A 23,844-nucleotide genomic window follows, 5' to 3' on the forward strand; every position below is an offset into this window, starting at 1 on the left:
GATTCTACAGGTAACTTTGCAAATCTAAAAAAAAAACAAAAAACAGTTTGGAGATGAAAAGCTCCAGGATCAAAGCTTTCTAGGGAAAAACAAAAAAAACAAAAAATCAAAACTACAAAGCGTTCTGGGCCTCTCCATGCGACAGGACTAGAAACAGGTTTAGGGTTGGAGCGTGCAATGTTTAAACAACACAGAAAGCAGCTGTAAGTGAGTCAACATACCAGGCAACACTCTGAGAAGGATTTTTTGGGAGGCCGTGTTGGCGCAGGGTACCCCTGATCCCACTCCCAGAACGCCATAGAGTTCTGACGGATCACAATCTCCTCTGACGGCTTATGAGGAGAGCAGACACAGCAAAGAGGGACAGAAAGCAAGACACCAAACAGGCAGGCATGCACATGACCCCAACGTAAAAGAAAAAGAGAGAAGATAAGAAAGTAAATACAGAATAGCAAAATAAAAAAAACACCAAAAAAAAGAAACAAATGAACTAACAATAAACAAAACATTTCTTTAAGGAATTCTGCCAGTGAAAACCAGAATTCCTTAATCATTTAGAGCCAATGTTACATAATAACACCATGCAGTTTTCCTGGGGTCTGGCAAGACCGGTTGTGCTAAGCTAAAACTCCAGGGGGTATATTTACTATGGGTTTGAAAAGATGGGGATGTTGCCTATAGCAACCAATCAGATTATAGCTGTCGTTTTGGAGAATGTAACGAAATAAATGACTAGAATCTGATTGGTTGCTATAGGCAATGTCTCCACCCACAGTTTAGTAAATATACCCCCCCAGAAGTCCTGGAACGGTAAATTATATCTGTCACCCCCCTCACACTGTGAAGGTGGCCATATTGCGGGATGAATATTTATGTGAGAATGCAGCCAATCAAATCACAAAGAAGCAGTGACATCACTGAGGCACAAAAGGTCACAATCTGATGGATATTGCTTCACAAAATGGTTTCCTCCACAGGAAGAGATCAATACATTCTTGACAGTTCATCAGGAATTATGTTCAGCCCTCAAATGGCTGAATCCCCCATGTGGGTGAAGGAGACCCTAACGAATGGCTAAGTAATCACACAGACATGATTTGATTGCTGGCATCCCTTTATAAATAAATGCATATTGTAACCCCAAGTGTCACCTTTAAGGGCACAGGGGGGGCTGCCATTTTGTGGCCTGAACCATATTCAACCTATGAAGTCAGTAGGAACTAGCGATGACACAGTTCTGAGACACCAGTGGCTCGTGCCTCAGTGATATCGCTAGACTCCAGTGAATGGACAGGCTGAATATTGGTCTACAGGCTGTCTGCCTATACTGCGTGACGTGTACCTTTTCAGGAGACGGACGTGTTTAAAAACAGGGTAATAAAATATTTGTCATGTGTCTAAATGTGTCTCAGACGGCAGCTTATCTGCGGATTTCTCATTTTGCATTTAACAAATGAAATATTCCAAACATGTCTGAGGACTGTCTGATAACAGTGTAAGCGGCTACACGTCGTCCGCTAGGCAGCTGTACAGGACACACCAGGCACTCACTTCAAATTAGGCTGATGTGTGCTGCCATATTTATGCAGGAAAACGGCACAGCGTTAAAGTAAAACAAGAGGGGAAGAAATGAGAGTGAGTAAATGGCCAGAATAACATATGTAGATAAAGCAAAGCAGCTGAGAAGAACACGAGATGCAGAGGTGACAGATTATCCACCAATACAAGAATTCGGCTGATGCATTTGCAGAACAATTCCAAGTATGTGAGTTGCCCACTGATTCGGATACGCTCCTATCTAACCAGGCAGACAATGGGGACTTAACACCCGACGTGATCCATCCCTTAATGACGGAGCTGGGGGTTTATTCTAAGACAAGAGGGTATATGCTAATCACTGTGATCCCTCCCCCCCACCCTGACCCCATGTGACCACCAGACATCAGTGAGCTGCCAATCACTGATCACCGTTGTGACTGACAGCTGCTGAGGATTAATAAATATATATATACGAATATGAGAGGGGGGGACGGGATTATTCAGTCTCATGCTGACACACAAATTAAATGTTTTAAAATTAAATCGGTGAACTCCGCAAGCGTTTTTACAATATTTGTATCTGTGCAAACCAGCTGACGCACATAGAACGGATTATAACAATCACACTGCAAAATCCTCCTCCTGTCAAATCCAAGGCACTCAGATCAATGTAAACTCTTCTATACCCAAACCGGACTATAGTGAAGTGATAAAAGTCTATCATCATCTTTACAGTATCATGCAATGTGTATTAATGTGAATATAAACCATTTCCTGGAAAGGTGTAAAAAAGATGAAAATAAAATAGTCACCAAGCAGTCCTGATGTACTCTAGTTTATTATCCGTGGTGCACAGCCGTAATACACTGATTTCATTAGTATTGGATTCATTGTGATGTAGCCCAAATTATATTACGTGCTGCCAATGTCTGGGACCGGGCCTGTGAAAAGCATTAATGTTTGATACACAGAGGCTGCGGATAGAAGCAGCATTAATCATTCAATTGCTGTTTGTAACCGAGACGCCAGACTGGGACCTTAACCTTCTGCAACAAAGAGGATTCTCCTTCTGTTCCTAACCAGACACAGAGGGCACTAATGTCTCACTGCTACAAATATTAACAGAGGGATGGAGACAATCTGTGACATTAATACGTTTACTATGGAGATAATGCATCAATCTACGGAATTACAGCTCATTCGGAATATAGAGAGATATAAAATAACAGCAATGATATAAGAAGTATTTTGTGTTGCAAATAAAACTATAGAACCGCTGAGAAGCTTTTATTATACTAATCATCATCATCATTTATTTATATAGCGCCAACATATTCCGTAGCGCTTTACAATTGGGGACAATTACTAATGACAAAGGCCTTTAAAGAAAGAATTGTTTATACATAGTGGCAGACATTAAACCTGGTGCCGGAGCTGTGAGTAGAAGCAGCCAGGTTCTGTCATCTTTGTAGTAGCTTAGAAAATGAAAACAAACTTCTAATTGGTTGCTGTGGGTAACAGCGCCTTGTAGGGCACATTTATCGGTGAGACAGAGCAGTTCATAAGTGTCAAGTGGTTCGGAGAAAATGGACTCTAAGATAAAGGCTAGCATGAATGAAGGGACTGGAGGGGGTGGGGGTCACAGACCCCGATCCGAAAATGCGTGGGCTTTAAACCCGTGGACCACGCGTTTTACCATTCTGGTGCAGGTCCGGCTTGCTGCTACGCAGAGATCTGTACCGTGCACAGACAGACAAAAGCACAGATCCTGCAAGTGCTTTGAGCGACAGATCACGCACCACTTATGTCAGAATGAGATAAGTTTCAGAGTTGAAATTATAATGTTTATCTAAGAATGTTCCACACCTAAAAGGGTAAAAAAAAAAACAAAAAAAAACACACAAAACCCAAACACAATCATGCAATAATAAAACACACGTGAACATGCTATTAAGGTCATCACATTTACTCTGCAATTAGGGGAGTTCCACCCGTACTGCCCTAACGCCCAGTATCTGGTCCTCGGCTGTCCCCTACTCCTCTCACACTGTCACTCACCACACTACAGCGACAGCAGGAAAGTCACCCTGCGTTCAATCACTGCAGAGCGTCTGGCTAATAGATGGCCGAGAGTCAAGTTAGGGGCCAAGAGTTGAGGGTAGAACGTGGTCTTTGCTGCTCCCAGTATTGTGCAGCCAGAGACGAGTTTGTCACTTCGGCCTCATGGGAGGAACGGCCCTGTCTGCAATTTGCATTCGGCACATAAAAGAAATGCTAATTTTGATTTTTTTATTATTCCTTTATTGAATTAACCGATGCGGGAGGATTTTGACAGCTTCAGAAATTTACTACGCAATTCTAAGCACTGTTGAAGCTAGGAAGAAACTGATTATTCCATAAAATAAATGAGAGCTGAGCAATTTGCCATCTGCTGCTCAATATAGAAGTTGGCCCTCAGACTGCGACTACATACCTCCCTCAAGTCATTGTCTAATCTGAGGTGCTCCGAGTGCTGCCGCTGGCGATCCTTCCTCCGCTGTGCTGTGGCGTTTCGGCTAACCCAGCGACTGCAGATACAAGACAAAGAATTAACGGTAGGGATATTGATTTAATAAACACTACAGGCCTGTGGAGCATTAGACATAAGGCCAGGGTAAAGGTTGGATTGTGGTGTAGTACATTTATAATCCAGCCCCCATACTCTGCAGGCCTGATAATGAAGCTGGAAGTTGGAAGCGCATTCTCTAAACTACATTTATAGAAATATTTTGTCTTTAGTGTCCTGGAACAGAAAGAGGAAAAAAAAAATGAACAAAAAAAGGTCAATAGCTGCTAACTAAATATGGATGAGCACAACTTGTGGCCATTAACATTTAAAGGGTATTCTAGTAACTGGATGGAATGAATTATAATAGGGTAACAGGTCACATTGTACTACTGTGGTATATGTGTTTTTAACGGTTTGATGCAGCCGTGGGATATTGAACTGAAGCCACTGCTAGCCAATCACAAGCTGTATTCCAGAGTACGAAAAAAACTTCACCAGGACCAGGTGACCATGTTGGGGGTGTGGCCTCTCCACCAGCATCAGGCGACCATGTTGGGGGTGTGGCCTCTTCAGGACCACTATTAAACCACTATAATATGCAAGTAACTTTAGCAGTACAAGAGTGAACCTTATTTCTTAGCGAATACATAGGGGGTATTCAACTGACCGCAAGATAGTTTTTTAGACCACGTTAAGTCATTTTGACTCTGTTTATTATCATTTTCGAGCGGGTTAACTCTACCCGCGATTCAATTCCATTTTTAACGCTCCGTTTTTTTTCATGAAACGGTCCTCTCGCGCTCCAGTAGAAGGTCTATTGAAAGTAATGGGTGCGCGAGAGGCAGCCGCATTAAAAGCAATTCAATTGTTTTTTTAACGCGGCGGGTACAACAGGCCAATATGCTGTTTTATCTCGCACCGTTTTGGGGTGTGCTAAAAATAAAAACTGAAAACTATTTGAAATCATGCAATTATGAGAAAAAAAAAAGAAACTATGTTCATCACTAATGCCTAACATGTAAAAGTTGATTTTCTTGTGAAAAAATAATGAAATAAAAAAACAAAAAACAAACACACAACAAAATCAAATAAAAAATAATAATTTAATATATATATATGTATGTTTTTGGTACAAATATGTTTGTACTAATGTGTTTTGACATGGTATAGATGATTCTATAGTAAAAAAAATAGTTAAATAAACAAACATGCTAAAGAAAAAGTACTGTAATGTAGATATTATAAATTAAAATGGTTTCGTAATGCATTAAAATGTATGCCAATCCTTTTTTTTGTGTTCTACATGACCGTGTTAAAAATCCCCTAAAAACTTGCAAAACACAATGATTAATGCGTGGGCAGCGTTCCCTCTTTTTCAATTGAATTGCACAAGTTTTCACTCTGCGTTAACTAAAAACGGTCAGTATACCAGTTAAGAACCCACGGTTTTTTTGGGGGTTTTTTTTTTTAACACGGCGCGGAAAAAAAATAAATCTTACGATCAATTGAATACCGCCCCTAAAGACCTAAAAAAAATCCCTGGCAGTGTCATTGGGATAGGATTGTGGTAAACTAGACATCGTTGGCATTACTTACTTGTTGTTAATGGGCCCGTTCACCAGCACATCGGACTGTAACTTGGGGAAGAAACCTTGCTCGTATTTCCCTTGTCCAATTTTCATATCCAGCAAGTGCGGGTGGATGGCTGTGTGATCCATCTTTGTGAGCCGCTGCTCAATAGACTGAGCTGTAACATTAAAAGACAAATACATAATGATTCATCAATAATTTACTGTCTATTTGTAATATACAACACGTTAACCCAATGTGCACCCTAGGACTGAAGGCTGGGGGGTCCCACGGGCTTCAGAACCGCTTGTGACTAACTCTTATAGCGCCTCTATTGCAGGTGGAAAAGGGCAGCACTTAAATCTAGCAACTCATAAGAGCTTATTGAGAGCTTTCACCTCTTGTCCAAAACACGGCTGTCAGTGTGTAATAAACCACTCGCTGACCACAGTGACATCTCCTCCGTTTTACTTACAAATGAACGATATAAACCTGGCGTGAAAAGCACCCGGCTAGTTTGAAATAAAGTGGGAGGTGTGATGGCTGCTAATTTTAAAAAAAAAAACAAAAAAAAAAAACAACTCATTTTGGGGTGGAATTATTGTTTAAACTGATATATAAGACAATTCAACTATTCTGCTGCCAATGTCAAAGTATTAAAAAAACAACACACAGCAGCAATGTAACTACTTTAACTTTGGAAGCATTAAACTATAATGTTACTGGTCAGTTTGTGAATGTACAGCTCACAAACCAGATTAAAAAAAAAGAAAAAAGAGAATATATGAGACAAGTTCAACTCAATCACAATCCAGGAGACTCTAACACCCCTTACGTGAGCACCAGGGATTAGCAGCTGGGATTCCGGCCCTGAGAACAAGCTGCCAGGAAGGTTTACAGCTTTGATCACAAGCTTAAAGGGAACCTGTCACTTTTTTACTTCTAGTATAATGCATTTGGGCAGCGTTGTATAAATATTTCAGTATACTGTCCCACAAGCTCTTTCAGATCACCAGGCTTGTGAAGATCTCCTTTCCTGTAATATACCGGCTATAATTGGCGGTCTTCTATACCCAGCCAGCTTGAAAACCCGAAATCTTACAGCCGTATGCATCACTGCACTGTGTGCACCACATAATGCAACGTCCGGATGCTACACGAATATTCATACAATCGGGCAGCGGAGACATCAAGAGACATCATCATCACCATTTATTTATATAGCGCCCCTAATTCCACAGCGCTGTACAGAGATCTCACATCAGTCCCTACCCTATTGGAGCTTACAGTCTAAATTCCCTAATATACACACAGACACAGAGACACACACAGGTCAATTTGATAGCAGCCAATTAATCTACCAGTATGTTTTTATTGGAATGTGGGAGGAAAACAGAGCACCCGGAGGAAACCCACGCAAACACGGGGAGAACATACAAACTCCTCACAGATAAGGCCATAGTCGGGAATTGAACTCATGACCCCAGTGCTGTGAGGCAGAAGTGCTAACCACTGAGCCACCGTGCTGCCCATAGACATCAGTGCTGGCTTGTGAGCAAAAAAGAAAACCAAAACTTAAATTGCAGTGCTGGGGACCACTAAATCCCTACTTGCCTGTTTTTAAATTGCTCTGAGGGTTAGAGAATTAATACAGGAGCCCGATGTGTCCTCTTTAATGAACATTTATAACCTGTCACGTGACCACATTTATGATAACTGAAATGTACCTGCTGGGAGCATTGTCCAGACTGAAACAAGCAGAGAAAAATCCAAACATTTTAAATCTCCATATCAGTAAAGAGCGGATTTAACTTTTCTCTGTCACTTACAGATTCATTTTATTGGCCAGCAAGCGGAAAATGTAAGTGCCCCTTCATATAGTGGGTCAGGGAATAGGAACTGACAGTACTAGGCTATTTGTTAGAGTAATGCTAGAAATAACTTTCTATATTTTGCAAGATGTTTTGGCAAATGATTGCTCAGCTTGTAGATACTCCGTAGATATCGGCACATATATAGATTTAGAACGTATATTATTATGACTTATAAAAGGGAGAGAGTAACATCCCTACTGGCACTGTGGCCTGTACGCTCTCACCGGTGGATTTGGCTTGTTTAAGAGTAATTTCCTGATCACCTCACACCCACAATGTCCTCCTGTGTCATATCTCCACGACCCTTGGAGACAGCGACACAGACACTCGGTCCAGGCTCAGTCCTCCTATGCGGCTGACCAGCGTTTCCGATAAATCTAACACCTGCAGACTTTACCTGCCAATGGTCCACTTGGCTGCAGGTGTCAGATTTATCAGAAACGCTGGTCAGCCGCATAGGAGTACAGGCCACAGTGCCAGTAGGGAAGTTACTGTCCTCCTTATAAAAGTCATAATAATACACATTCTAAATCTATATGTGCCGATATCTACGTAGTAGCTACAAGCTGAGCAATCATTTGCCAAAACATCTTGCAAAATATATAAAGTTATTTCTAGCATTCCACTAACAAGTAACCTAGAACTGTCAGCATACAAGATCGATGAAAACTACCAGTCATAGGACTATAAGTTGAACTAAATTGTTAAATCACATTGAAGTGAAGTAAACACTATATATGCGCATTCTCATGATGATTGGCCCAGCCCACAAAATGGCTGCCTCCTCTGTAGGATACTAGTCGACAAGTGCTGTTAAAAGTAACTGTGAAGAGGTTACTGTGCCTTTTACAGACATTTCAGTCCTTCTGCAGCTTGTGTTAAATAAGACGTTCCTCGTTCAGCATTACTTGTAGTAATCGCGTGGAAATCAGATTATGTGAGCAATGTGCATCTCTGGGAGAGAGCAGATTGCTCAGTAAATAATTTAGACAGAATGACACGGTGACTTCCAGCCAAGCGTTAGCCAGATTGGAAATCCACATAGCTGCAGGTATTGCATAGTATTGTGTTCATTACAGGGCGGAGACACGCTTGTTTGTGTAATAACGTGTGGGCTTAGTTTACCTATTACACCTTTATATTCCGTGTTTGTCATTAGAAAGCTCCCACTCCAGGCCACACTTACTCCCATTTACTCTAATCTAATCTCACAAGAGGGCAACTCCATGAAAAGCGCCCTCTGGTGAAAGAATTGATCTTGCATTTGAGCGATATAGCCTGCCCTCACTGTACAGCCATTGTAATCATTGTCTGAATCAATATTACAGATACACTTACATAAAAGTGGGTCTCTCAGTTTCTACTAAAATATGTTTCGTGTAGAAAAAAAAAAAGTCAACTTAAATATGTTATTCATCATTCTAAAGAAAATATATTGCATAAGTTTGTTTTTTTTTCCCTATAATTTTACAAAAAAACAGTAATGTGCAAAAAAAACCAAAGAACCCCCCAAACAAACACAACCTGCTTTACGTTTTGTTTTTGACCACTGCACGCTTCCATTTAGAAAACTCTTTTTTTGTACTGCAAAATTATAGCAGGACTACCTTATTGAGTAAAGGTTACAAAGCGCAGCCACCTACCGGCCTCTTTCAAGGTGGAGCACCCCTGGTAAGTAGAGGTGCGAATTGCTGGCGCCCTCACGTTGTAAAGTCGGATCTTCTCAATGCGAGAATCAAACACGCGAAGCAGAGGGTCCTTCTCCTCCCAGAGAGACATGATTTTATTGTCTATAAAAGTGGCAAACATCTGCGTCTCGATAAATCGAGAGAGGAACGGGAGGTAGGGCTCAGGTTGGTCGGACAGGAACGAGGCCTACAAGGAAACACACGTTAAAATCTGAATCTGTTCCTGAAACAAAACACACAGCAATGTATCGGTGTCACTCTGAGATTAAGGTTTTCTGTGTTCGAGTGCATGAAAGCTGCTTAAGGTTCCAGGAAACCTCTACCGTAACCCAGCTGGGTACAAATAATCAATGTACTCTACAAGACATTAATATGTTCATTGCTTCTTATATGCTGGCAGGCATACATTACATGCGCGGTAGAATGAGGAAACAAGGGCGGTTTATAACTTGTATTTCCCCAGGATAGTAAAAGATTAAGACAGTAAAAAGCGCTACAGAGACCGGTCTTACGCCATCTGTGAATACAGGGGATACAAAGACCACGCTAGTACAAAAGAATATAAAAAATCAGATTCTAATAGATATATCCAAAATAGATGGAGTTGTAACAGCCCAGTCTATAGCATGAAGTCATTTTTATGACTGAATATTTATTAACAGCAGACACAATAATCATATAAAATAATAAAATCACAAATTTACTGAGCTGAGAAATATCAGAAGGGATATTCCGCAACATTAAAATGATCTCATGTGTTATTTACTTTCCAGCATAGAGGAATCGGACAGGTAGAAACATGTCGATTCTGTGTCGTTACAGTGGCAAGCGGAGACTCTTCCAAATATCTAGTGCAACAGGTTATCTCAAAGTTCCCCAAATAAAAGGGCAACTCTTTTAGCTCACAAATCGATCACCAGTAATTCAACTTGCTGGTTCATCACAGTCAATTGACAAAGTCAAATTAATTGACGAAACGCGTCAGTCCATATACAAAACAGCAAAAACCGTGAGAAAGAATGAGCTACTTTGAGATTAGACCTCGACACTATCACTCCAAATACAACGTAATACACTCAGCACAGTCTGTTATATCTGTGGGTCCAGCAATACACAGAGATATAATGAACCAGAAGATAAATGCTTCTACTTGTCCGATTCATCAATCAGTGTACAGCATAGAATGGAAGATGAAAGCAACATTGTGGGATATCCCTGCTCTGGTTACATTATTCCTCCTGATAATTCTTACCATCAATAGATTATAATTTTATATGATTACTGAAAGTGTTTTAATAAATATTCCTATTTAATTTTTTATCTGAGCCAGTTCTTTGTTGATGAAATCTGCCAGTGATAACAATGTATCTAATGGCGTAGACTGGTGCTAGAACAACCTTAACGGATATCTATTAGAATTTGTATTTTTATTTAGCATGACAACTCTTTGTTTTCAGTCCTCTATTTGTGCAAAGGATTTGTGGCACTATCCTTGGACTGGCTGAACAAGTGATGTTCGTTTTCCATATCTTCCAGGCGGAGCGCCTGAGGAGTTATCCTTCACTTCCTCTGCTGGAAAGGCTGAGTAGTAGTTTATGAGCGCCAAGAGATCGGACACATGGGTAGAAACTAAAACTGGCAATGGGTCTGCCACCGTCCTTTTAATAAGAGACAAAGGACTTACACAGGTTCCGTGAGGGGACCAGGCGAGGTGGGGAGAGAGGTAGACTTTAGGTAACTAAACCAGCCTACTATGGAACCTGTGCAATTTGTTATTATTGCCGCAGCACTTGTTCAATCAGAAATCTGTATTGCCGCAGCACTTGTTCAATCAGGAATCTGTATTGCCGCAGCACTAGGCCAATCAGGAATCTGTATTGCCGCAGCACTTGACCAATAAGGAATCTGTATTGCCGCAGACCTTGACCAATCAGGAGCCATCTAATTTATAACAGTGTGCCAGATACCTCCTCTACTCAAACACCATTCCTGAAGACATCCATGAGTGAAGTACGGGACGATACTAAACTAAGACTGGGAGTCAGGACAATGACAGGCAACAATGTACTAGATAGAAGGAAGAGGGCTTACACACAGGAGGAAATCCACTTTTAGAACTAAATACATAGACAGATATTTTCTTTTATGAACATGAAGGAACAAATACTAATAATGACGTTGAACAACAGATCAGAGCACTATATAGAGACTATAATTTACTTTGTCAAAGTTCTGCATCTGTTCTCGGTTCGTGAGCCAGGATTCCATGTCGTGGGCACCTTGAATGACGAACACCTCGTAGTCCGCAAACATCTGCGTAAAGCGATTGGCGAAGACCTCCCGGATCTGTACATTGAGCTTGTAGTCTTTAAGTTCACTCTCCGCGCACTGTAGCTTGTGGTCATCTTCCGTGTCCGTCAGAGGAACGCTGATGGTAATTTTCTCCATCTTTATACCTGTCCTCTTAGTAAGCGCTTCCAGCCGAGCCATCGTCTCATTGCCCTTAAGCAGCTCGTACATGTTGATGTTATGGCTGGAAACGTTACCGTTCTTCTTGTCATTGACATAGTCGTCCAGAACCAGGCTCTTCAGCTTGGTGGCGCTCTCGCTGCAGTGCAAGTTTCCCTCTGGGGGGATCCCATAGTTCAAGAGAACCTCAGAGATTTCCTGGATAAATTCCAATTTGTTGGGGAACTGGGGAAATTCCTCAGGAAGTTCAATAAAGTGGTTATCGATATCCACAAAACACAGGTTAGCCTGAAACAAGAAGGTCAAAATGTGACATTAGCAGATAAACGGCCAACAAATGTGAAAAAATTAAGAGCATTAAACTGGTGAATAACAACTTTTAATAGATACCTGATTTTTATGTTAATAGGTTTATTGAAATTGAAAATATGTATTTACCAAGTTAGAGGAAAATAAAATAGCAAGGAAAAAAAAAAAAAAAAGAGCCAACGATTCCAAAACACATTATGTTAAATTGTATCGGTTTCCTACACAGCGCTATTTCGGGAGCTTAACCAATATTTATGAAAATACTGCCTATCAAATCATTACATCATTAGTTCCCAGTGAATGTGGACGTGAATGTACAGCCTCAGTCTTCAGTGAAGTCATTGGTTCCCAGTGAATGGATAGGCTACATATACAGCCTCATTCCTAGTGACTTGCACAGGCTACATTTTCGACCTTGTTCATAGAGAATCGATTGGCTGCATCATAAATATTGTTTTAGCCTCCAATGAGTGTGACGGTGCACTTTGATAAAGATAAATCATTTACTATTACGTCTAAAGAACACCATGTGATATTCCATGTGGAATTGTTAAAAAGGAGGAGGCTTCTGACCTTCCAGCCTCCATCTGCTACATCCCTGGAGGACCCAGATGGGTCTAACAGCCCCAGGCTTCTTTTAGAAATCCCTCCTCCCTCCTAAGAATGAGTAGTACGGAGCGGAACTGTTCGTGTGAATGGAGCCCCCGGTAGATGTGGCAGCGTGGATGTTTCAGGAAAACAAGATGCCATCTTATCTCTTCTAAGGTCACCCAGAACTTGGGGTTGATTTATCCTTTAAAACTAGATCTAACCTTTATCCAACCAAGCCAAAAGTATGGAGCTCTCTAATGAGCCTTCTTAGCCTGTGTTTCTATCTCCTATGTACATCACATGAATACATCAAGCACAATCAAAACACATTATCTGAAGCATTTACCTGGAAATTTGTGAACGTGAATAGAGGCTTTTTCACGTAAGACACATATGAAGTTTATGCGTCAGTACAAGCTATCTGTAGAACCAAGACTGGATGTCATAGTACATTTTTATACTGAGTGGACAGCTGTAACATTCAGTACACACAACGGGGCTGGTGATCACTCTAATTAGTCACCCATCTGTCTGCCTCATTAATAATGCATTAAACGCTATTAAACTAAATACAAAAAGAGCATCTAACTTTTCCCACAGCTCATGGGCCAGTAAACCGGAGCAGACATCAAGCCCTCGCGTCTGCTTTAATTCTGCAGAGAGAAATCATTTCAGGCTGCTCACAGATTCATAGGACTTGCTCCTGGCTGTCTCATGTGATCTCAGGCAGCTGATTAGAACATTGCATTCCTAAATGGCAGTTTACACGGATCCATTCTTACAGAAGCAGAAAGCTGTATGATTAATACATTGGAATGTTTGCTGGCGTTTAAGATAAAAACATAAACTGGTGTTTGTTCCTCTGGATGAACTGACAGCCGACTGTAATAATGAGCCATGTATATCACTTAGCCAAGTGATCGGCAAGATTCATATAATAAGCAAGCCCACTGACCGTTCAATAAGCCATGTTGACACAAAGGCCATGTTGCCTTCGGACATAACCCGTCCCTCGGCAGTGGCGTCACATCTTCCGCCCTTCCCTATCCACACGGGTATTGAATAGCACTTGTTAAAGGTGTAGACAAAACCTTGTTCCATGTCATTGCACTCATTCAGTACAGGACACTGATAAAAACAAACACAGACCTCCCCCCAGGACACGCTGCCCACAGACCCCCCCCCCCCCCCACAGGACACGCTGCCCACAGACACCCCCCCCCCCAGGACACGCTGCCCACAGACCCCCCCTCCCCCACAGGACACGCTGCCCACAGACCACCCCCTTCCCCGCAGGACACGCTGCCCACAGACCCCCCCCCCCTCCCCCGCAGGACACGCTGCCCACAGACCCCCCAGGAAACATGGTACCATCTTTCATCCTTTTAATGAGGGGCCACAGATTCTGTCAGCAATACACAATACAGAACATAATACAATCAAATATTGGAGCAAGAGAACAAACAGTAGCAGGAGACACAACTTAGAACATAAACGAACCTTTACAAGAGGACAAGGAGGAGAGGACAGAAGATGAGAGGTAGAGAGGGCCCTGCTCGTAAGAGCCAACACTCTACAGAGTAACCAGCGTTACCATCGCTGACCGCTGCAGGCAACAGCAAATCATTAAAGCACTTATTAGACAGTGTGTGTACAAGTCCAGTCACGCACATTGCTTTTTGATAATTCAGCACATTAAATAGTTTAATGCTGCAGTACTCTACTCTTCCTGCCCGGAGTGTATGAAACAAGTGAATATTGATGCCCTGATGGAGCAATTTATGGGGGAGGGCAACGGAGACCCGCTGGACTTGTAGCATGAGAAGAGCGCAGCATGAACTATAAGAGCTGGTACCACAGTACAAGCTGTGAACGCAGTGTGGACGCCATGTAATAATGTTGTTCTGTTTTTTTAGTTTTGCCATGAAGCTTTACTTGAAGAGCACATACCCTTTAAACCTAGATTTAGATTACAAAAAGCTCCTGTAAAAAGTATTGCCCATTGGTTAAAGCAGGACACATGCCTGAAGACAGCAGCGCTCTGCTAAACCGCTTTCCTCTTATCTGTCAGGCCCTCGCTACACAGGCCTTTTTAATTTCAACACTGCATGCTTATTACGGAATACGAGAGGGAGATTTGGGATGAGCAGGCCCTGGGGGTGACGTCTGTCTTCAGAAGCAGCTGGTGATTAGAGCCAGGGCTTCCAGATTAGCAAACATCAGACGCAACGATAGCTAATGATTGGTAATGTATCGCTTGCACATAACAGTCATGATTATAGCTGGGATGTGAAACTGGCCTTTGGCCTGAATTGTAAAGCACTCATTTTATTTTTTAACCAAATGAGCCACTGCCAACTCCTCCCATTAGAATCTAAAAAATAACATTTATAAAGCGTTTAATGTCCTTGGAAGATGAAGTGATGGTGTTTGTTCATTTACTACGCTAAAGAGGAAGAATTTAGACAGAAGGGTGATCAATCTATAACCAGTCTAATGTAGCAAGATTTTTTCAGCCTCATAATGTGGTCAACCAATGTAGTTGACTAAATTGGCTGATCAGGGTACGGTACTTATGCCAGTCCTAAAAGATCAAGGGCCTGATTCGTTAAGGATCTTAACTTGAGAAACTTCTTATTTCAGTCTCCTGGACAAAACCATGTTACAATGCAAGGGGTGCAAATTAGTATTCTGTTTTGCACATTAGTTAAATACTGACTGTTTTTTCATGTAGCACACAAATATCAACTTTTAATTTCAGTATAAGCTATCAAGTATTTGTGTGCTACATGAAAAAACAGTCAGTATTTAACTAATGTGCAAAACAGAATACTAATTTGCACCCCTTGCATTGTAACATGGTTTTATCCAGGAGACTGAAATAAGAAGTTTCTCAAGTTAAGATCCTTAATGAATCAGGCCCCAAATCCCTAAATGTGCCCTTTCTGCCTCTATCTCATTTAAGGGATTGTGTAAAACAAGATCACATTTTTTCAATCGGTTGCAAGAGTAGTAGGACTTGTGAACCTTATCGGCACTGACCAAGTATGTCCCCGACCCTCTCAACTCCGCCCACCGGAGATAAAAGTGAATGAGGGACTTTTAGGGAAACTTTCTGATTGGTGGAGCTCTGCACAGCTGCACATCCAATGAGAGAGAGCTTGATCACAGTGCAGAGACAGCCCCTCACATACTATTGGCTCCCTCTGAGTAGTAGCATGTGTGTGTGTCAATCTCCAACAAGCCTCCTCTACTGAAGTAACTTGAACTATAAATGATCATGATAAAAAAATAAAAAACAAAAACAGGAATATAATGTAGCCAGTTACTGAACAGCGCCCCTAGAGGTCAAATCATCATTAAAAACAGTAGACTCCCTTTACCAAGTAATTGTTTTGAATAAAGCATTTCTCAGACAAGTTAAAACAGGTCTTTCTTAGACCGAAGCAATATTCATAAGAATGCAGCCTCTCAAGTCACTATGCAGCAATAACATGTAGCACCAGGTACTTTGTGCTGTACCGCTCCTTTAATATTCACGTCCTGCGATGTACAAGTCTTGCAATCACAATTTCTGCAAGTTCAAGATCCAGTGCGGAGTTGGCAGTGACGACAGTCTTTCAAATCACTTTCTTTCCGCATCCACACAAGAATACAAATGAGAGGCCTGTTGTATAATCTGCATACTGTCATCCCACGAAACAGCAGCCTGTGGGAATGACTCATATGCGATATCGCACTAGACAACACAACGGGCTGTGCTGTAACACACAAGACGTAGGCAGAAGATCCCCGGCTATATGAATTTATACTCTCACAAGAATCAAATCATATCAGGTCATTTATAAATGATAGACTTTGTCATCCTGAACAATAACTTCATTGAAGTCCCATTTATAAGCTGCTGTTATAGCTTTAAATGAGGTCACAACAGAATGTTCCCAGTAAGGCAGATTTAGGCTAAGTACACACTACAGGGTCAATCGGACGATAAACGACCAATCGTTCCGATATTGCATTACTGTGTACACTGAAACGATGAACAGTTGTCGCCCCAAAGCACATGAAATCGTTAATCGAGATTAACGATATTGTTCCAATCCTGCAGTGTGTATGCACTCACGATCAGGATCTCCAGTGTTTACACAATCTTTTCAGCTGATGGTTACGACAGATAAAGAGGACAGATCGGAAGGTAAATCTTGTAAAACGTGTATATGCATGAATTGGCTGCTGATCAGGACTTTATATGTAATCAGTCGTTGGTAAAATCGTTATAACACATCGGGAGAAAATTTCTGTAGTGTGTACCCAGCTTTAGACTGGGTACACACTACAGAATTTTCCATGCCGATCAATTTTCCATGCCGATCGATGGTCCGATCGCTCGGTCCATGGACTGCATACACACTAGCCTTGTTTAGGACGATAAAGGGAAGAGCGGCCGTCCAGTTAGCGACTTTTTACAGCCATGTTGTCGTGAGCAATGATTGTAATTTCGTACTCACTGCCGTGGATCGACTTGAACTTATACACACACACACACACACACACACACACACACACACACACACACAACAGAACAGAACAGAAAGGAGATTGGAACGATAATATTAAATGGTACGACCAACCAAATGAGGAGACAATCGTCCATTTGGGCAGACTTTCGACCATCGTGTCACTGCACATACTGACCCGACTTTCGAACGAGCGGTCGTATGTCGGCTGGTTGAGCCGATTATTGTACAAAAACCCTGTAGTGTGTACCCAGCTTAAGTGATAATACATATAGTCAGCAGTGAGATCTAACAGAGTGAAATCTCTGTTAGACCACACACTGGCCCTTGGGGAACTTCTCACATGACTATTAATGTGGTCTCCTGTGGTCATGACTGCGATAATCTAATTCATCAGATTATTACAGGACGGTCGCATTTAGGCCACAAGTGCCGAATATTAGTTGTGATATTTCAGCATAGGTTCCCTGTATCCCTGTATCATTCCTTCTATTCAACTGAGGCTAAGCTAATACTAAATTGCATTTCGTGTGAAGTTCATGAAGATATGATGGAATAAAAAGTTCTAGTTATATGAGGCAGAGGCTCCTCTGATTGGACAGGCAGACAACCCCCCCCCCCTCCCCACTGCTCCAATGGTGTAGCACTGTTCTCCTAACACAAACCTATTTCAAAACACACAGCGCTGTTGTCAATTCCCCACCCTTGCAAACTACATTTGCATGAATAGGGGAGGGGCACTGACAACCCCCTGCACGTTCAGCAATTAACGCTGGACTGTTAGAGCCTTCGTGAGTACCAAAGGCAGAATCACACCAGTCACAACCAACATGTGACTTATGGGTGAAAGTCTTCTTTACAATTGTGCAACTTATGACACCAGCATTTGTTCTGAACACTTCTCCGATGATACGAAGTCCAACCTAAGCATCTACTGAACATGGTGACTCACAGGACAACACACAATGTAGAGGAGAGGTCAAGTGCAAGAGGAGAAAAAAAAAAAAAAGGAAGATGAACTTTGTCTCAGTCACAGCTGTAAACTCTTACACATCAGTTACCCAGCGACATTCAGCCACATGCTGCTTGGTCAATCAGCAGCCTGTCTTACACTGCTCGCTGTGACTCCTCGGAGCGTGTATGAAGACCAGCTTCAGTTACCAAACACCAGTGACTTGTACATAAAGCGGTGCGTCTAGGACAAAAATTTGGAGCATTCTAGGAAAATGCTTTCTAAGCAAAAATCAGTTTGTATACTTGCAATTTGAATGATATATTTCTACACCCATGCACGAGAGATGCACAGTTTAAATTATTTTTTAACCCTAATTTTAGATGCTTTTTTACATACTATTTAGTAAAAGACAAAGATACAGTGATGCAAAGTTATCCACCCTGTGCCCCCACCTCTCCTCTGAGCACAGCATGTGGCACAAATAAACAGGAAAACTACAGGTTTGGTTCATTCTGCTGAGAGGTTCCTGAATAGACCTTTTCCCAGATCAGTTTCAATGTGTCTCTATTACTAACTGAGTTATATATCAGACAGCAGCCATTTCTCTGAAGACCAAAATGTACTGACTCCTATGCAAATAGCGCACCCACTATGGCTTCTGCATTGGAGACAAATCTGTTTGTGACAATGGATTACCAAGTGGTGAGTAGTGGGGAGAAGTGCCGGTTTGACATATACCGCTGTATACGGTCCACTTCGACCACTGACTCTGTACTAATATAGAGCCAGTTTGTTTGTTTTGCTAATTTGTACACTATTAAAGCTGGGTAATTTACCTCCTGAGGAAGTTCAAGTTTGGAGCGGTCTGTCCCTTCTTTGGACTGTAGACCCATCAAGTACGGCACTGGAGCGTCCAGGAAGTGAAGGAGCGAGGCGGGCAGGATCGGGACGTAGACATGCTGCCACTGGAACGGGAAAAGTAGCGATGTGATCCCTTCCGCTACAGTCATCAGCCGCTGGTAATCTGGGAGGGCGCGGGGCAAACAAGAACAGGTGTCAGTGCAGACATATTAGTGTACAAAGAGAGACATGAAATACCATCAGACAATGTCTTAGTATATTGTCCATGTGTCCGATCACAAGAAACATGGACAGTTACATTATATTTATGTAGCTGTACATGAACCATTTCTTTTACCACAAACATTCAGTAACAATATAGAGCATGGTTTCATCTGTAGAGAATCAGCCGGAGACCATTATATTTCTTATTCTCCAGATAAACCAGCAGGACACAGTGCCAGATAACAGGGACACACGGCTCGGTGCGTACAGGCTACCGACCATCATTCCTCATTAGAGCGTCAGTCACAAGCACAATGCAATATGAATAATAATTACATGGCTGGTTCCCAGAATCCCCTGCAAACGTATTTATTCTTTTTTTATTTATTTATTTTAAAGTCAAAACACAAGCAGACACGTCTCCCCACACAACAGATAACGACGTGTAGCAGGTCTATGTGTTACTGATATACGAATCTTTATTCTCCTCTTGTCTAAGGTCTGGGCCCAACTGTGTTCTTTATGCACAATTTTTATGGTAAATCTCAACAATTCACTAAAACCAAGTCACCTCTTCCTAGAACACCACAATCCAAATAATGGGGATGAAAAGGGACACATGTTTAAATATAAATATTTAACAAATATTAAATATTATAAGGGCTTCTAGTAAGAAGCGAGAATATCCAAAAAAACAAAATAAAACTCATATGAGAAGAAGAAGTTGGGTGTATGAACCGGGTATCCTGTAGAGGCGCATCGGACATCTCAATCTACCCAGTGGCGGTTTAATAGGAGATTGATATCACTACTCTGTGCTGCTGGGGACCCTGCTCCTTCTACTATATAACTCTCAGTCTGTGGCTTCCTGCTGCCTCCATTCCCCTCCTCACATCATGTCACTGCCCCTGTCACATGCAGCCCTGTCCTCACTGACACATCACTCACCTCCTGATATACTCTGTGCTGCTGTGTGACCCTGCTCCTTCTACTATATAACTCTCAGTCTGTGGCTTCCTGCTGCCTCCATTCCCCTCCTCACATCATGTCACTGCCCCTGTCACATGCAGCCCTGTCCTCACTAACACATCACTCATCTCCTGATATACTCTGTGCTGCTGGGGGACCCTGCTCCTTCCACTATATAACTCTCAGTCTGTGGCTTCCTGCTTTCCTCCATTCCCCTCCTCACATCATGTCACTGCCCCTGTCACATGCAGCCCTGTCCTCACTATAACATCACTCATCTCCTGATATACTCTGTGCTGCTGGGGGACCCTGCTCCTTCCACTATATAACTCTCAGTCTGTGGCTTCCTGCTTTCCTCCATTCCCCTCCTCACATCATGTCACTGCCCCTGTCACATGCAGCCCTATCCTCACTAACACATCACTCATCTCCTGATATACTCTGTGCTGCTGGGGGACCCTGCTCCTTCCACTATATAACTCTCAGTCTGTGGCTTCCTGCTGCCTCCATTCCCCTCCTCACATCATGTCACTGCCCCTGTCACATGCAGCCCTGTCCTCACTATAACATAACCAGAAGAATGGACAGATCACCGTCTCCCACAGCTCAATCCTCTCCTGATACAGGACAGGTCGCTCTATTAATGACCAAGACAAGGACACATGGATGTATAGAAGGACTAAAATTGTGTAAAGCTAAAAAATAACAATATATCTGTCTGTGAAACAATATATATTCCTTCATATAGAGGATGGCAGGGATAAGATTCAGGACAATGGTTATGATCTTCCACATAGAGAGGTTTCGGTTTACCAGAGTGGTGATGATTATAACTTTATAATTCCCACAAGTATAAATAAGAGATAAGAGTGAAACGTTATGCTCTATCATAGACCTTCTATTTAGGTCAAATAAGGTTCCCAGTGACCTGATCTCAATCAGTAACTTCACAGAAATCAGCGGAGAGAGAAAGCGTCTGAGGGTCAGAACATCCTGTCCTGTGGTACAAAGTCCTGGGCAGGAGGGGATGAGGTAATAACATGCTGAGTCACCTCGTTGCTCCACATGACTTCCTCAGGGCTATTACGGAGCTGATTCAGGACAATTTACCAATGTATACTGGGAATTAATTCATTGTAACAGCACAATGGCTCAGTGGTTAGCACTGCTGCCTCACAGCACTGGGGCCATGAGTTCGATTCCCTGACAGGGCTTAATCTGTGTGGAGTTTGTATGTTCTCCCCGTGTTTGCGTGGGTTTCCTCCGGGTGCTCCGGTTTCCTACCACATTCCAAAAACATTTCAACTGTCTGAGACACAATTAACCCTAGTCTGTGTGTGTGTTGGGGAATTTAGACAGTAAGCGCCAATAGGAATCATGTGAATGATAAATATTCTCTGTACAGCGCTGCAGAATTGGTAGCTATATTTAAATATAAGGCAATAACATCAAATTGTACCTGCTTTTTATACACAGTGCTCTGATATTCATGAGAATGCAAACAGTCTATTCACAAGAAACTAGAGACATCACAGAGCCACCAAGTGCCTTGCGCCTCAATGATGTCACCTGCTCTTGGGGAATTTACAGGCTAAATATTACGGCCTCCGTGGTGTCTATTAATCAACTATGAACTGGCAACATGAGTGAGGGTCTCGCCTCTGGGTTCTAGTGAATTCACATGAATGTTGCTTCATTCTACATAATGGCTGCCCACTTTGTGCCTGTGACCGGTGCATTTAAAACGAGAGGGCAAAAATTTATTTTTTACTTACACTCGCGCTATGGCTACTAGGCAACATCAGTGGCATGTGAAGGAGAAGCCGCATCCAGCGACCAGTTGAATAATCGTAGCGCTACAGGAAGTCGGGGGCAGTTATAATTCTTACAAACGTTTTTACATTTATATCTGATCACTTTAATGGTTTATTTACCTTTGTATATAAATCACCCTACGATCACTCCTGAGCCTGGATCTAACATGGGCCACGCCAGGAGTCTTCCGACCTGGCTATAACATTTAGCTAGACCCATCACTAAGAATTTACATTACTGAATCAATAATATTTAAAAAATAATTGCATATCAGGCTGGTTATTTTTTCCAGATATTTTATTAGTTATACAACTAAATTATCTATTGAGCAGCTAAGAATAAGCTACATATTTTTTTAGTTCTAAAATAAATGAAAAACTAAGCCTGTCACCTACGTTATCTATCCCACATTTATTGCTGTGAAGATTGGTGGAGCTTCTCTATCTTACATAACTATGACAAGGGGAAGGCACAGAACCCCAAAGCTTTATCGATAAGATCATATGGCCAACAGGAGATGTGTGTATATACCAGGGATGACCAGTAATATTACTGCAAGCAGAAAAGCAATAACTGACCTGTCATGCTTTGCCATTTGAGCTTTTTAAACCATGCTAGGAGACATATCTCAAGTCGTGATCTGTGGATTTTGTGCTGGATCAGGGAGGAGTTTTATTTTTTTAATTAGGCTGCAGTGGATAGCTAATGGATGATTGAATGGTACATTGAGCAAAATCTATTCTCGGCACACCCCTCTTTGGAAGTAATTTTATTAGCCTGCTTACAGCAAAGAGCAAACTTGTAGGACTAAAAAACATAAGTGTTACTTATATATAAAAGATATTAACTTAGAAACCTCCAGCATGACGATGGCTCAGTGGTTAGCACTTCTGTCTCACAGCGCTGGGGTCGCAAGTTCTATTCCCGACCAAGGCCTTATCTGTGTGGAGTTTGTAGGTTTACTGATAACCACATAGCAGCGGTCCAGGACGACTTACCTTGCGAGTACAGAAGAATCTGCATCTCCAGTGAAACGCACGTAAAAAGCTGGACCAGGTTCTCCAATCCCAGCAATTCAAAGGCCTCTCTCAGGGGGTAGTCAGACAGGGGGAGCTCGTTGGGCCCTGGCCGTTGGCAAACAATAGGTTCGTACACACCATAAAACTTGAGTGACCTCCCTGGAGGTGGTAGAGGGACTTCGTAGAGAACGTTATGGATGTAACTCTCCAGAGGTAGCGGCGGCGGCTGCGGAGACGTGACGGCTTTGTAGAGCTGAGTGAGGAACTTCTTGCAGGGTTGCATGAACGGCAGGGGGGTTATCAGACATATGCATTTAGAAACGTAAAGCGTGTCCTTGCTGATATCGTAAGAGTTATACCGCTGAAGCTTCGCTAAAGACGTGGCGTCTGCGTCGTCCACGCTGCTGGCTAAGGAGTCCATACTGCAGGAGGACGAAGCGTAGACGCTATTGCACTGCTCCGCGTTGTGCATCTGGTACAGAGTCTGCATGGCCGTGCATATTTGCTTGCTGGTCACCTCTTCGAAAAACGTGAGGACAAACCCGTACGTTCTGGAGCCGTCTTCTCTTGTGATAATGAATGAATGGAACTGGGGGTCCCTGTTGTCGGTCTGGGTTCTGAAGGACAGGCCTTTGGGCATGCAGAGCTGTGAAAATCAAAAGCATAGTAAAAAATAGAATTTTAAAGCTTCATCTGTTACAACGTACGAACCTCAGTTGCATTTAATTAAAGAACTACCACCTAGTAAAAGATTTTTTTACTAAGGTGCCCCTCCCACTACCTCAAACCCTGGCTTGTGATTGGTCCTCCTCTCCTGCTCAAGTCCGCCAGTTAAAGTAGTTTATCTTAATTGATGTTCTTAGTAAAACTTTACCAAACATGTTAATGCAGCTTCAATATGATTAATACCAATTGAA

The 23,844-nt window shown here is 42.2% G+C and overlaps 1 protein-coding gene across 4 annotated transcripts in view; it reads right to left on the reverse strand.

Moving 5' to 3' along the window:
- Positions 1-23,844, reverse strand: part of DENND5B (DENN domain containing 5B) — a 79,754-nt gene that overhangs the window by 21,024 nt on the left and 34,886 nt on the right. For 2 of the 4 annotated variants that reach the window (XM_075210386.1, XM_075210385.1), the window contains 7 exons: positions 22,907-23,573; positions 18,896-19,083; positions 11,439-11,975; positions 9,174-9,405; positions 5,684-5,834; positions 4,013-4,106; positions 222-332 (listed from right to left, as the gene is read on the reverse strand). In XM_075210386.1, coding sequence (XP_075066487.1) covers positions 222-332; positions 4,013-4,106; positions 5,684-5,834; positions 9,174-9,405; positions 11,439-11,975; positions 18,896-19,083; positions 22,907-23,573 — 1,980 coding nt within the window. The remainder of the gene's footprint in view (positions 1-221; positions 333-4,012; positions 4,107-5,683; positions 5,835-9,173; positions 9,406-11,438; positions 11,976-18,895; positions 19,084-22,906; positions 23,574-23,844) is intronic. The other 2 variants (XM_075210390.1, XM_075210389.1) reach the window with 1 other exon arrangement.

This window comes from Mixophyes fleayi, chromosome 4 (genome assembly GCF_038048845.1).
Source record: "Mixophyes fleayi isolate aMixFle1 chromosome 4, aMixFle1.hap1, whole genome shotgun sequence".
Lineage (NCBI taxonomy): Eukaryota > Metazoa > Chordata > Amphibia > Anura > Limnodynastidae > Mixophyes > Mixophyes fleayi.